A 16350-nucleotide genomic window follows, 5' to 3' on the forward strand; every position below is an offset into this window, starting at 1 on the left:
CTTTCCATAAACTGAGTCACAGGGGCTTAGAGATCAATGTCCATCTGGTGTCGGTACACTCCAAACAAAGGAAACAAACAAAGCCTGTGGGGATGTTGCTCCCTGGAGCCCTTAAGCCACAAATGTTAATCAGTGGCCATATCGAAGGATGCATCGAAGCCCATACTCCTACATGTCTCAGAGTTTCCTAACCCCAATCTCCGCATTGTCTCCTGACTGCAACCAGACCAGCACACCGATGCCACATTTGTAAAAGAGATATACAGGGCATCAGGGAAGTTACCACTGGTGATGCTGCCACTGGGAGATGTGTGCATTTTACCCTAAGAGAGAAGTGACATTACTTCAGGGCTTTGGCCTCAATTAGTACTTGATACAGAATTACTCTTTCAGGTTGCAGGACCCGTGACATGGAATTGGGCAGCACACTAAAGAAGGCAGGGCCAGAGGCTTGGAGAAAAGGGGTTCTGAGAGGCACAACCCATCCACGGATGGGACAGTGGACTGAACTAGGCACCAAGGATATAGTGGGGGAATGTTAGGTGAGCAGCCTGAGGGATGCGCAATTGCCCAGGAAAGACTTGTGAGATGCTAAGGGACGCAAGAAAGGGAAGGGCACAGAACAGAGCCAGCCTGGGCCCCAGGGACAGTCTAGCTCCTCTCCTGACCCTTGGGGACCCAAGAGCAGAAGCTACACCATAGAGCTGCCCTGTCTTAAGGCAGCAGGATGGGTTGTTGTACCCACGTGCTAGTCGGTCATTGCTTCCCTGGAGCTGGATGCTGGTGGAACCTCCTGGGGAGCGTCTCTCCTAAGCCAAAGACAATGCCCCAGAGAAGGTGTCAGGTATAAGCCCTTGACTGCCACACCCACATCACCTGGGAGACAGGTGTACCTGCCAATACCGAGGGTCTGAACAGGGCACCCGCCCTGACAGCATCTACCACACACAGCTTCTCAGGTGTCCCCCACCCCACACAGGAAGTGTGCTCAGCTAATGGTGATCATTTCCTGCCTGTCCAGAGTCCTTCTTCAGAACACCAATTTGCTTTATAAATATGTTCACACGTCTTCTGCCTCATGAGAAAAAAAAAAAAATGCCCTTGGAAGGAAGTGTGATGGGCGTGGTTCTACTTGGTGAGGGGCTCTTTGCTTTGGCACACCGTCTTTCTTGATTTTTCCTCTCATCCTGCACCCAGATCCCAAAGGAGCACCTCGGGGTACCAGATCCATGATTTCATGACTTCTTAGAGGTGCCAGGTCCTTGATTTCAAGTCAAGAGACTTAAGAATTAGGATTGCTGCAGCACTGGAGGTCAGAGCCAATCAAAATCTCTGTCAGGAGGGTGAGGTGGTGTTAGACTCTTTCTAGAACATTCCAACTCTTGGGAAGCAGGGTAGGAGAGAACTGTAGTCCCCCAAAGTGCTGCAAAGGAATAGAGTCGGATTTGGTGAGGCAGCAGACTCTTCAGGGCCCAAACCCAAGGCTGATTTTCATCTGGCCTCCAGGGCTAGGAAGGTGCTGGCCTGACTCAGTTTTATGTGCATGTCATATTCTGATAATCCTGCACCTAGACACATAGGTCCATGTAGACTCCACCATGGAACATGAGCAAATCCTACATATTCTGGGAAGAGGGGATTGGCCAGTGCCTTTGACCTCATCTACTCTGCCCTTGACCAGACCCTTATCTTCTTCCCCTCGGAGGCACAAGGCCAGTGTGGAAAACACTAGAGCTCCGGACAGGAAATCTGCTACCCGGCCAGGCTTGGCCACAAGGTTGGGGAGTCCAGGCAAGTCGTTTCACCTCTCTGAGCATCAGTTTTGCCCATTATATTGCAAAAAGTATAAAATTAGCCATTCTAAGAGCTCCTTCCAATTTCTGGGATTGTTTTAATTTTTATTTATTTTTTTTGAAGAGATGTTCCACATTTTTATTACATCACCATGTTCTACCTATTTTTCTCTATCCCTTTTGTTTTTTTCGAAGATTTTTATTTTTCTATTATAGCTGATTTACAATGTTCTGTCAATTTCTGCTGTACAGCAAAGTAACCTAGTCATATGTATAAATATATATATTCTTTTTCTCGCATCATCCTCCATCATGTGCCATCAGGAGATTGTTCTTATACTTTGCTTGAATAACATAACAACACCTTCCTCATCTAGAATTTAGCTCTAAAAGTCTCCCCTCGTTTCTCCTCAGCCAGAAAGAAAAAGGCCTCTGAGCATCCAAGTGACATCATATTAAACATATCGCATATAAGTCAACACTTAGGTCTCACTCGAGACTATTGATTCTTTGTGCATAGTTCTAACATGTTTGTTCATCTAGTTTTCAAGAGTTGATTAGAGCCTATCAGTTAGAAAGGGACTCAATACCTGCAAAGAAAAGGGATGCTGATAGCATGAAGTTGCTACAGAAAAACTGTAAAGGGCACCAAAGAAATAAAAGACCCCATAAGTCTGGTTCCAGTTCTGTTCACTTCAGTGGGGCCTGAGGGGATCACAGCATCATTGCACAGGGCTGTGTTCATGCTCCTGGATCCAGGTTATCTGTGAATGCACTTGTTCACCAGATTCTGTTTGTGCTTTTATGGAAGTATAGGATACAGTTCAGAAGAAATACTCCCAGGAGGGTTAAATGGTAAGAAAAGGAAAATCAGGAGTTCCCGTCATGGCTCGGCAGAAACGAATCCGACTAGGAACCACGAGGTTGTGGGTTTGGGCCCTGGCCTTGCTCAGTGGGTTAAGGATCCGGCGTTGCCATGAGCTGTGGTGTAGGTCGCAGACACGGCTCGGATCCCGAGTTGCTGTGGCTCTGGTGTAGGCCAGCAGCTGTAGCTCCGATTAGACCTCTAGCCTGGGAACCTCTGTAGGCCATGGAAGTGGCCCCAGAAAATACAAAAAGACAAAAAAAAAAAGAAAGAAAGAAAAAAGAAAAGGAAAACCAAATCAGGCAGCCCATATTCCTTTAATGATTCACCCTTTGTTTTCTGAAAAATTCCCATCTGGCATATCCTCTCTTGACCACTCTAGGAGATCAAGGTTTTATTCCAGAATTGACTGCACTGAGCACAAAGGACAGAGCCTGAAGTACTCTGTACGCTTTAACGTTTAACCATGTGCTGTTGGGTTTCTCCCATGTCCTCAGGAAGAGTTGTGCACAAAAGCATTTTCTCCGATGCTGCATATGGCATGTCACCAACCCCATCACAAAATGACACCCGCGTGTTTAGTCTGCTTCCCTCCGTCTCCGTTATTCTGTCAGTTTGGCAATGGTTGGGTTGGAAACACCACAAAGAAGTACTTGAAAAGTCTTTTTTTCTAATATAAGTTCAATAAAAAAACATTTCGATGTTATTAAGTTTTGCAAAACACACTTAAATTTGGGAGCATTTTGATAGCCAATTAAGCATTTTCATCCCTTCTTTACCAAGACTCAGGCAAAAATGTTCTCTGGATGAATGTGAAGAACCACATTCCCTCAGATCGCACCATCCACACCTGGTCAGCTATAGGCTTAAAGAACAGTTTGGTTCAATGCAGCAAAATGTAATACATATTAATTGACAAGCTACTTTGTGCCAGGTATGTGCTACATCCTGGGAATACAATGGGGTGATAAGACGTAGCCCTGCCTGAAATAGCAGGTGAGATACAGTGTGATAAATGTTTTCAGAGGTGTAGGAACAGGTTATAAGGAGTTCTCATTGTGGTTCGGTGGATTAAGAACCCAGCATCTTCTCCGTGAGGATTCGAGTTTGATCCCTGGCCTCGCTCAGTTGGTTAAGGATCCAGCACTGCCACAAGCTGTGGTGTAGGTTGCAGATGTGGCTTGGATCTAGTGTTGCTGCAGCTGTGGTATAGGCCGGTAGCTGCAGCTCCAGTTCAACCCCTAGCCCAGGAAATTCCACATGCCACAGGTGCGGCCACAAAAAGAAAATAAAAAAGATTGTAAAAGCTTTGGGTAATATAGCAACTAATTCAGTCATGGGGCTGTTAAAGATTTCTTAAGAGAAGTGATATTTCAATTAAAAACTAAACTTTAAGTACAAGCACAGGATCTTATTGTTAAAAAAAAAATCAAAATCTCTCTTTCTGTGTTTTTTTCTCCAGTGAAAAACAATCTATTGTCCCAAGTCATTATTTTAAAATAATATAGATGGGAATTCCCACTGTGGCACGGCAGGTTAAGGATCAGATATTGTCTCAAAAGCAGTGCAGTTTCGATACTCAACCTGGTATTGTGGGCTAAGGATTGGGCATTGCCATAGCTGTGGCATAGGTCACAGCTACAGCTTGGATTCTGTCCCTGGCCCAAGAATATGCCAGGGTGCAGCTGAAAAAGAAAACAAAATAGAAAAAAATAGTAGAAATGGCTATGGAATAGATCTAGGGAAGAATGAATAACTCGACCACATGCTCTGGAACAAATCCTACCTGACCACTTCCATCGTGTTCACACATGCGTATGTGTGCATGCATCTTCCACCTATTAAGGAACTGAGAGGACTTTGTATGCTATCTGTGGTGGATGGATTCTGACAGGGGCCCCCAGTGACCCCTGTCCTGGTATCACACCACTTAGTGTGGACAGGACCTGTGCACTTCTAGCAATAGAATATGGCAAAGGTGATGGGACATCACCTTTTTGATTATGTTACATAACATCGTATCTTCCCTCTTGCTAGGAGTACCTCTCCCTTAAAGGATTTGTTTGGCCTTTTTTTTGAGCGCACCTGTAGCATATGGAAGTTCGCAGGCCAGGGGTCAAATCGGAGCTGCAGCTGCCAACCTACACCACAGCCACAGCAACGAAGGATCAGAGCCACGTCTATGACCCACACCACAGTTCACGGCAATGCTGGATCCTTAACCCACTGAGTGAGGCCAGGGATCGAATCTGCATCCTCATGGATACTAGTTGGGTTTGCTGCCCCTGAGCCACGATGGGAACTCCCTCCCTTGCAGGATTTGATGAAGTAACCCACTATCAAAGAGAACTCCATGTGGCAAGGATCTGAGGAGCTCCAGCTGACAACCAGCAAAAAACTGAATTCTGCCAACAATACATAAGCCTGGAGTATATCCTTCCCCAGTCAAGCCTCAGATGAGAGCTCAGCCCTGGCTGACACTGTAACTGCAGTCTTGTGAAAGACCTTGAAACAAAGGATGCAGGTAAGCCACGCCTGGATTCCCAAACTATAGAAACTGTGAGATGGTAAATGTGTGTTGTTTTAAACCACTAAGTCTGTGATATTTTGCTATATAACAATAGAGAATTAGTACAGTGTCTATGATTACTAAAAAATTAAGAAATAGTTCATGTGTTCCTTGTTCATCTCCTTTCTCTTTCCCAATGTGTTCTTGTGGTAGCAACTGTGTAATGGGCTGGAAAACACATCAGATTCAGAACTAGGGTGATGGTTGCTCATCGACTTTAAACCAACCATCTAAACACACTTCATTTGATTACGTAGGGTGATGGGAAAAGCTATAGAAATACCCATTTTTATTTGATTTGAAAATCACAGGTAGAGAGACATTTATATCTTGTTTCATGGATGAGCGTTACAAACCAGTTTCTAGAGAACTGTTCCAGCTTACATAAACCAGAGAAAGAGACTCTAACCTGGATTTCCCATGTGGTGGTTCCTACACACACACACACACACACACACACACACACACACACACACACAATTCTGGGCAGGAATTATTCATGAGAAGGTTTGGGTGTGAAATCAGAATTCCAGATAAAGAGGAAAATGAGTGAAGGCTCAAAGATGAAAGTTCCAATTCAACAACCACGTGTTTTTCAAATGTTTGCTGTGGCAGAGACAATAGCATATATTCGCCAACTCCCTTCAAATAAGCCTCCTTCCTGGATCCTCCTGGAGGACGACAATCCTGGCAATTAGCTGGGGCCACGTGACTTATCCTGATCAATGACGTAAGCATGGAAGTGACATGTGGTCCTTCCTAGTTGAGGGGGTGAAAAGCTCCAGGGACTTCTCCAGTCTCTTCCCCCTGGAAAGTTAACGTAGAGGCTGTGTGTTGACAGAGCAGAGTCACAAACTTAAAGGATCCGCGGTTGCCGAAGCACTTTGTGAAGGACAGCTGACCTGCAGGTTCATCCAACAAACACTGGAATTTGTATGAACAAGAAATTACCTTTAACCGTTAAACCTCTGAACTTTTTCAGTGAGTGTTACTGCTGCAGAAACCAGTTTGTGCCGACAAATGCATCCGGAACACCAAGTGAAATGAAATTGGCAAAAGGCAAATGGACAGAGGGAGGCAGGGGTCAAGCTGTGGAGGCCAAAGACGCCATGCTGTGGGGTTTTAGACTTTATCCCAAGCACATGAGTTCCTTAGTATAATATTTGGCAGAGCAATGACATGCTAAGATTGGATCTTAGCAGTGATAACTCTGGCTATGTTTTTAATAATCTGAGCAAGAGCTCATGATGGCCTAACCTGGGGGAAATAGAAGAAAAGAGGCAGATCTGAGACTGTCGTTAGAAGGCAGAATTGGTAAGATTTGATGAATGACTTAAAGACTAGAGAGGAGAGACAGTCAAGGCTGATACCCTGATTTCCGCCATAGGCCATGGGTGGTGGCAGTGTCATGCGTGGAAGCTGGGAACACAGGAAGAAGAGGAGTATGTTGGGTGGGGAGAGGCAGTTTGGAGAGAAGGGCTTCAACTGGGGCATTTTGAGCTAGCAATGCCTGTGGGTCTAGAATCAGGAAGTCAACCTGGGCTGGGTTTTTGTTTGTTTGTTTGTTTTTGCTTTTTAGGGCTGCACCTGCAGCATATGGAAGTTCCCAGGCTAGTGGTCGAATTGGAGCTACAGCTGCAGGCTCTATGCCAGAGCCACAGCATCACCAGATCCGAGTCACATCCGAGACCTACACCACAGCTCATGGCAATGCCAGATCCTTAACCCACTGAGCAAGGCCAGGGATCAAACCCGCATCCTCATGGATACTAGTCGGATTCATTTCTGCTGCACCACAACGGGAACTCCTAGGGTGGAGATTTAGATTTGTGACCTGCCAGTGTATGGTTGATATATGAAGCCGTGGAAGATGATAGCATGGGTGAAAATAGTCAGCTATCTAGCTCATCCGCTGTCTGTCCATATGTCTGTTTATCAGGAATTTCTTTTCTTTTTTTTTTTTTTTTTTTTTTTTTGTCTTTTTGCCATTTTCTTGGGCTGCTTCTGCGGCATATGGAGGTTCCCAGGCTAGGGGTCGAATCGGAGCTGTAGCCACAGGCCTACGCCAGAGCCACAGCAAACGAGGGATCTGAACCGCTTTTGCAACCTACACCACAGCTCACAGCAACGCCTGATCCTTAACCCACTAAGCAAGTCCAGGGATCAAACCCACAACCTCATGGTTCCTAGTCAGATTCGTTAACCACTGAGCCACAACGGGAACTCCCTATCAGGAATTTCTAAATGTTCTCTAATGTGTGTGGAGTATGCATGTAATTTCTCCTGAACAGTAAAATATCACTAGTTTCTTTTTCTCAAAAACACAAAACCAAACCCAAAAACTAGGGAGCAATCGTTGTGCCATTTTTGATTTCTGCCTTTGTCTTCACCATTTGCGCCAATGGTTCAGTGGCTCTGGCCTGAAGGATGTTTTCTCAGCTCTGTTCTTATGCTCTTTCATTGTGCACTTCAGCTTGAAAGACACACCCACCCCTGGATCCTCCAAGGCAAGTTAGTTTGACATTCAATCCTAGCCTGGGTCTCTGGTTTACCATCAAAGCAAGAGTAGGACTGATTCAGCCTTTCCCATGAAATTGCTAAATGCTATTTCATTAAATATCTGCCAGAGCAGTGCATTTTTATTGTTGTTTTTAAAAACTAAGAAGGAAACCAAAATAACTCCATGAAACAAGTATACCCAAATTCGTGTATGGGGTCAGGAAAATTGAGAACAAAATGACTAGTGTTGCAAAACAGAAATAAGGACAATGGAAAGGAAATTTTGTAAAAACAAAAACAAAAACAAAAAAAACCTTCCCCCGATATTGACGTGAAATGGCAGGTTGAGTAGAGCCTTCTGATAAAATATGATCTGTACTCAAAATGTTTTACTCTAACTACTCATTCCCTAAATCAATATTATATAAAATCCTTCCTTCCCTTTCTTTTTCTTTTTATAGCTACTCCCATGGCATATGGAAGTTCCCAGGCTACGGGTCCAATTGGAGCTGCAGCTGCCAGCCTACACCACAGCCACAGCAATGCTGGATCCAAGCCACATCTGTCCTATGCTGCACCTTTCGGAAACTCTGGATCCTTAACCCACTGAACAAGGCCAGGGATCAAACCTGCATCTTCATGGACACTATGTTGGGTGCTTAACCTGCTGAGCCACAACAGGAACTCCTTATATAAAATTCTGTATGAATTCTAGAAACTGAGGCAGAAAATTATCCCCATCACTGAGACTCAGAGGGTCGATGGGATACACCAGTAGGCATTGACCTGGTGACAATGGCCCTCGTGATGCGGGAAGAGACCTGTGCACTGTGCCTGTCCTCCTTTGACCCTGCCAGGAAGCTAAGCAGAGCATGGGAGACTCAGCATCACCTGATTCTTTACTACATCTGGCCTGGGACCTCACAGGGATGGTCCCTCTGTAGGGGCATCTCCCTGTGTGGTACCCTCCTTGCTGCCTCTGGCCTGCCTCCTTCTCTGGCTTCCTTTGGGCTATTGTAAACCAGAGATCATGGCTTCTAAAAATAATCTGGTTAAGGTAAACAAGACATGTCACTTTCCTGGTGAAGGTGCTGGGGGTATAACCCCTCCATCTTTGGACTCTCAAGAGTCAGAGGGGCCTCTAAAGAAAGAATGGTCATTTTCTGAGTCGCCGATGCTCTGAGAGAGCCACGAGGCAGAGGCAGTAATAGCTGAGAGCAAGGCAGCCCCGCGTCCTCTCGTCATGGGCTCTCAGCTATTACCATTCCTGTGGCTTCACACTGACAGTTATAAATATGTACGTATAGATTGAATAAATATATGTAGACTAAAATAGGACAAAATAGTAGGATTAAAGCTTGAAACTGGCTTAAAGCTTGAAACAAAAAATATAGTAATGTTGGTGTCTAGGGGGAACCAACCAACAGTACTCCTTTCTCGGTCCAAATCTTCAACCAACAGAGCAATAATCACAAAGTCAAGCAGAGGAAGACCACACACCATTTATTCCCGAGCTATCTGTGTGCTCTCCGCAGATGAGCAGCTCCCAAGGAGGGGAGAGGAGTGGCTTAGCTATATTCGCTCAGTTCCTCTTTCTAAACTCAACAGTCCCATGGCTCATGCACCAGAGTAGGTAAATGGGTAAGGAAGACACGCCAGAGAGCTGCCTCTACATGGAGGACGCATCATAAGTGGAGAAGACGCGCCCACCACACATACCCTCCTGCTATTCCTCTTCCATTAATCTCGTTTTATTTATTTTTTATTTATTTATTTTTGCTTTTTAGGGCCACACCTGTGGCATATGGAGGTTCCCAGGCTAGGGGTCTAATTGGAGCTACAGCTGCTGGCCTGTACCACAGCCACAGCAACGTGAGATCCAAGGCACATCTGCGACCTACACCAGAGCTCACAGCAACACCAGATCCTTAATCTGCTAAGCGAGGCCAGGGATCGAACCCTCAACCTCATGGTTCCAACTTGGATATGTTTTCACTGTGCCATGACGGGAACTCCCCTTCCATTTATCTCTTGAGGTTAGTAAGTGTACGGCCAATAGGAAAAAGGTATTTCCCATCTTCACGAAGCTACTTCTGCCATACCAACGACCACTTCTTTGGGTGTCTTCATGGACAGGGTGGATTTTCACCCCTTGAAAGCTCTGAAATGAACTGAAACTGTGTAATAATTAAATTAATTCCATGGCATTAGTTTTCTGGGGCTGTTGTAACGAATGACCACAACTGGGTGGCTTAAAGCAACAGAAACTTATCCTCTCACTGTTTCAAGGCCAAAAGTCCAAAATCAAGGAGTCAGCAAGTGCAGACTCCATCTGCAGGCTCAGGGGAGGGTCCTTTCTCACCTCCTCCGTGGCTTCTGGGAGCAAGGCTCTAGTCTTTCTCCGCCTCTGTCTTCACACGATCTTCAGGTGAGGCCCTAAAAAGACAAAAATAAGTAAAATTAAATTAAATTAAATTAAAATTAATAACACACTAGCAGAAATAGGCCCCAAATCTAGATATAAAATTTCTTCCATTACCAAATCCCTAGAAGGCAATGAACATACTGTGCTGGGCCCCTGACTCCAAGCACAAGAGCTGCTTCTTCATCAGTAATGCGGTTCCCCTGAGCCCAAGGTCCTTGCTTTGTGAGATCTCACCTTGTAAACAGCAGACCCTATCTTTGCACTAACCAGGAATCGAAGATGTCCTCCACTGCTGGTGACTCACCTCAGCTCCATTGGTGGCTCTGAAAGTGTCATCAAGTCACTCTCACAAGAGCCTGTTGCTCCTCTGAATGTACAGTCAGCATCAGTGGCAATTACCTCAGTCAATTTCTCTTTTTCTCTACAGTACAGACATAAAGGTAATCAACTCTGCCTCCTGGGCTGATTTCCAGGGTCTGAGATTGACATCTGCTCCTGACCTCATCCTTCTGTCTTGTACCTGTTCCAATTTCCCGAAAACCCAACATTCCCATCACATGTGGAACTTCTCTTAGTATTTCAGGCCGAAATGAAATTTCAACTAGTATTTCAACTCAATCTAGCTGAGTTGCCCTGCTGAACAGATGGGTTACAAACTGTTGTTGTTTGCCTATGACACAGACACGTGTGATATGCCCATAATCCTCTCCTGCGTATAGAATCTTATCTTGTGCTTGTTTCAAAGAAACCTACGGAAGATGTAAGGAAAAGAATTCGTCAGACAAAATGGTTGCCACTGACCTTCCCTTGCAGAACTCACCCCCTGGAAGCAGCTGGAGGGATTTGTGGCATGAGCAGATCTGGATCTTCTGCTCCTTGAATCAAGTATCAGTTTGGGAGTGCCCACCCCTCCACACCAAAAAGAACTTTTCATACTATCCATCATTAACCTGTAGGCTGAGGAATTACCAGAGAAAAATGCCCAGATTTCCAGGGAGGAGAAGGATGGGTGTTCTCTGATTTGCATGCATATCCCTGATTCAATTAACTGTGACCAACAGGTAGGGTCACACCTCAACCAGGGTGGCTGATGAGGCCCTCCATGGTTGGTAAAGTAGAAGTTATATGTGGGACAGACACTCTAAAAGGTCAAGATGAGGGAGTTCCCGTCGTGGCGCAGTGGTTAATGAATCCGACTAGGAACCATGAGGTTGCGGGTTCGGTCCCTGCCTTTGCTCAGTGGGTTAACGATCTGGCGTTGCCGTGAGCTGTGGTGTAGGTTGCAGACGCGGCTCGGATCCTGAGTTGCTGTGGCTCTGGCGTAGGCCGGTGGCTGCAGCTCCGATTCAACCCCTAGCCTGGGAACCTCCATATGCCGCGGGAGCGGCCCAAGAAATAGCAACAACAACAACAACAAAAGACAAAAAGACAAAAAAAAAAAAAAATGTTAAAAGGTCAAGATGACAGGTATAGAATCAGCATGGCATACAGAATTGAGTCTGGGGAGTTCCCATCATGGCGCAGCAGAAATGAATCCCACTAGTATCCATGAGGATGCAGGTTCGGTCCCTGGCCTTGCTCAGTGGGTCACCGATCTGGCATTGCTGTGAGCTGTGGTGTAGGTCACAGACACAGCTCAGATCTACTGTTGCTGTGGCTGTGGCAGCAGCTGTAGCTCCGATTCGACCCCTAGCCTGGGAACCTCCATACACCACAGGTTCAGCCCTAAAAAGAAAAAAAAATATAATTGTGTCTGATTCATTCAGCAAGTCACTTACCTTCTCTAAGTCTCAGTTTCTTCACCTGAAAACAGGAACACTTCCACTTGCCTTGGTGCTTTTATGAAGATTAAAGTAGAAAATGCATGTACAGCAAATGCGCAACTGGCCAAGGAAGATGCTCTGTCCTCCACGTCCCTGGAGAGGAACATAACGGATTCTTCCTGCACGTGGGGTGGGAGATGAAAGCAGCTCCTATGAGGGGTGCTTCAGGCCTGAAACACTGGATTCAAAGGAAGGTCTCCAAGAATCCTGGGTCCTGGATGATCCCAGGAACTGGAACAACTTTTCCTACAGGAGCCACAACATCCACTTTGCGTCCAGGCACCCTCCCCACGGCTTACCTCAGAGGCAGAGAAGAAGGTTTATGTCAAAGGAATTTGGTCCAAGTGTTAGGCAGGTAATTCCTCACGCATCAACACCACGGGACACACTCATTAGCACTCGTCCTCCAACACTCCCTTGGCTCTAAGCTTGGACGTCTGTCTAATGCTTCTATTTCTGCCCTCTGGACATGGCTTTGAGCTTAATATTTGACCCCCTTAGCTGATCTCTTGTTATTGCTTACAGACATGGCTTTTCATGCCCCCTTCCTGCTCTTGGGACTTCTATTTACACCAAGGATAACACGCCTCTTGTCAGCCCCTTGGGACCAACTCTTGGTGCCGCTCATGGCCTGCATCTCTAGCTGGTCCTGCTCGGCACCCCAAGGGGAGAGGTGAACAAAACCCAGTGATCCACTGGTACCTAGACCGTGCATGTGGCCATGCGTGATCTCGTAAGGACAAACACCGGGTGAGTTTACTGAGACTGGATCCATCTTCCTCTGCAGCAAAACAAGAGATGAGGAGTAGGAAGGCAGAAGTGAGGGTAGGATGCCAGCTTGAAGCCAAGCAGCAGCCATGCCGAGGGTCAAACACATCTGAAAATACCTATTGAATGGAAGCTGTGCCTGTCAGAAGTCCATTAGTTTGAGGGATGGAGCAATCTCAGAGGAAAAGAACATCCTTAAGGAAGAGGAAGCCAGGTAAATACACTCGATCCATTTAAGAATATCTAGTACCATGAGTTTTTTTTTTTTTTTTCCTTTTCTGAGGTTAGTAGATGCAAACTGTTGTATTTGGAGTGGACAAGCAATGAGATCCTGCTATATAGCACAGGGCACTATATCTAATCACACGTGATGGAACGTGATGGAGGATAATATGAGAAAAAGAATGCATATATATGTATAACTGGGTCACTTTGCTGTCTTGCAGAAATTAAGAGAACACCATAAATCAGCTACAATAAAAAAATTTAAAAAGAATATCTAGTCCCTATTTATAGTTAGAATAGGGCTAGGTTAGTGTCTCTACTTCCTTACCTTTGTCCACGGTCCTGGAGGTTGGCTAGAGTGACTCAGCTCTGGTCCACGTCTCCCTCTGGAAAGCTAGGCTGGGTGTGTTCTCATGTGAAGATGGAGGTACAGGAACACAGGTGGAGGGGCTGAGCACTTTCTCAAGTTCCTATTTGTATCCAGCCTGCTGCCCTCCCACAAGGCTGAGCCCAGAGTCAGAGTGGGCACAGGAGGGGTTTGCAGTTGGACGACTGTGCTTAAACATCAATTCAACATTAAGAATACCCAAGGCCTTTTGCCAACACAGTGTGTCATATTTATTGGGCTATTCACAGGTCACCATGAAGAGAAAAGACTGGATGCCATCAGTAATGTCAGGAAACAAAATATTTAGCAGTTCTTAGTTTCAAGTGTTGCATTCCACCTCAGCTTGAGGAATACGGGCGATTCACTGACGAAACTGCAATGGGTACCATTTATTTTTAGCAACAAGAAGCACATACATTTATTTAACCAATGACTTTTAGGACAATAAGCAAAAAGGGAGAACGGTATTTTCATATAGCTAAGACAAGAAAATCATTTATACAATTAAATTGATACAAAATACATTATAAAGAGAACACACATACAAAAGTCATTAAGTTGGTCAAAGAGCAAGAATGCCACAGAACACCACACTGAGAGGACACTGGTGTGAATTCATTGCAGTTATGAAAGAATGTCCAAAGTTAGAGATACACTTTTACTGAGGTAAAGGCACAATCACTTCAACATAATTAATGGGGAAGAATCCAGATTCCCCATGAAGCATTCCTTCATACCAGTTTTCATCTATTTGATTGGTTAATGTAATGACGTCCCCTTCTTTAAATCCTAGTTCTCCTTGGTTTTCTGGCTCAAAGTCATAGAGACCACGACAGCAGGGCTGGTCCATGGGAATGTTAGAACCTGTCCACATCATATGGAGACAAAAAGCACAGGTTAACATGACAAAACATCCTTGGAGCCCTGCAAAGGAAGAGAGTTGCAGAGACCATGAACAGCAGGCTCCTCTTCCCTTCCCAGGATAAGGCTGACCCAAGCCACCTCACAGGTTGCTGTGCTTGTAGCCTCTGCCCTCCTCAGCTCTCCCAGATGGCACCCGAGCTCACCTCCTGGGCCCATGGCTTTTCTCAGTAGTTCTCCCAGCCAGGACATTCAGTCCCAGGCCCTCTCCTCAAAGCAGCTACTCAGCTCCGCCTGGAGCCCAAGGAAGGTGCAGCCATACAAAGCCCAACCCTGTCCTCAGGGAGCTCATAGTTTCTTTCTGGAGACAGGACAATATATGGGGAATATGTACAGAACAAAGATGAGGTAGCTCGGAGAAGAAGGAGGCAGGAAAGGCCTAGATGGCCTAAGGAAAATACCCTAGAGCTGGTGTCCAGGAGCTGGAACATGGCAGGGTGAGACTGAAGAGAGATGAGCAGAATTGCTACACACCAGTCTGAGTGCACCAAGACGGAAGTTCTCAGAATGATGTTGTTTGTTTGTTTTTTAAATAGTGATTTTTATTTTTTTCCATTATAGCTGGTTTATAGTATTCTGACAATTTTCTACTGTACAGCAAGGTGACCCAGTCACACATACATGTATACATTCTTTTTTCTCCCATTGGCATGCTCCATCATAAGTGACTAGACATAGTTCCCAGTGCCACACAGCAGGATCTCATTGCTCCTCCATTCCAAAGGCAATAGTTTGCATCTATTAACCCCAAATGACACTGTTAAAGGAATGATTTTCTAATTTCAAAACTAAAGCATAGTAATGGAAGAGAGAGAGAGAAAAGACAGATGCAAAGTTGAGAAAAGTTAGCTATAAACCAACAATGAAGTGGTAACCAATGTTAAATTAACATTATGGCACACAAGCTTCCAGATAATTTTATGAATTTATTTGTGCAGTAATTACATATAGCTGTTTTCATTAAACACTCTTCCTAAATATATTTCTGTGAACATCTTTCCAGTTTACTTTTCATTACTGACCGGTTGTCAGCCCTAACGGTGTAACGTAATTTCTTTAACCCATCTCCTACTTTTGGATTTTTAAGGGTCTTCCTTTCTTCCTACTTTTTTTTCTCTCTCTCCCCTTCTTTCCTTCCTTTTCATTTTGCCATTTGTTTTCTCTTGGCTTTCACTGATAACTCTTTGAACAAATATCCTAATGTATTTGTATTTACACATATGTGTATTTAATTCCTAAGAGTAAACTTCTTACACTTCCCATGTGGCTCAGCAGGTTCAGGATCCAGCATTGTCACTGCAGCAGCTGGTTTTGATCTCTGGCCTGGGAACTTCTGCTTGCTGCAGTCAAGGCCAAAACAAACAAATAAACAAACTTCTAGAAGGAAATTGGCTGTTCATAGACATAAATTTTGCATACTTTTAACATTTACTATCAATGTATTTTTCTATCATTTTTTGTCTTAAAAGTATTAGGAGCCCCTTGTATACTATAAATATTAACCCTGTATCTGTCATGTTTGATACAAGCAGTATTCCCAGTTTATTATCTGTTTACTTATTTTTCATTTTGTTTTTGGAGTGCGTTCTAGGGATGGAGCAGGGAAGGGGGTTTCTGGGGTTTTTTTGGCATACATACATGCAGAAATTTTATTTTTACTTATTTTTTTTTCTTTTTTTTTATTTTTCCACTGTACAGCAAGGGGGTCAGGTTATCCTTACATGTATACATTACAATTACAGTTTTTCCCCCACCCTTTCTTCTGTTGCAACATGAGTATCTAGACATAGTTCTCAATGCTATTCAGCAGGATCTCCTTGTAAATCTGTTCTAAGTTGTGTCTGATAAGCCCAAGCTCCCAATCCCTCCCACTCCCTCTCCCTCCCATCAGGCAGCCACAAGTCTCTTCTCCAAATCCATGATTTTCTTTTCTGAGGAGATGTTCATTTGTGCTGGATATTAGATTCCAGTTATAAGTGATATCATATGGTATTTGTCTTTGTCTTTCTGGCTCATTTCACTCAGTATGAGATTCTCTAGTTCCATCCATGTTGCTGCAAATGGCATTATGTCA

The 16350-nt window shown here is 44.7% G+C and overlaps 1 protein-coding gene across 3 annotated transcripts in view; it reads right to left on the minus strand.

Moving 5' to 3' along the window:
* Nucleotides 13562–16350, minus strand: part of SH3GL3 (SH3 domain containing GRB2 like 3, endophilin A3) — a 133163-nt gene continuing 130374 nt past the window's right edge. For all 3 annotated transcript variants that reach the window (XM_001929079.5, XM_021098876.1, XM_013978029.2), the window contains one exon: nt 13562–14219. In XM_001929079.5, coding sequence (XP_001929114.2) covers nt 14014–14219 — 206 coding nt within the window. In that variant the 3' untranslated portion in view covers nt 13562–14013. The remainder of the gene's footprint in view (nt 14220–16350) is intronic.

This window comes from Sus scrofa, chromosome 7, assembly GCF_000003025.6.
Source record: "Sus scrofa isolate TJ Tabasco breed Duroc chromosome 7, Sscrofa11.1, whole genome shotgun sequence".
Classification (NCBI taxonomy): Eukaryota; Metazoa; Chordata; class Mammalia; order Artiodactyla; family Suidae; genus Sus; species Sus scrofa.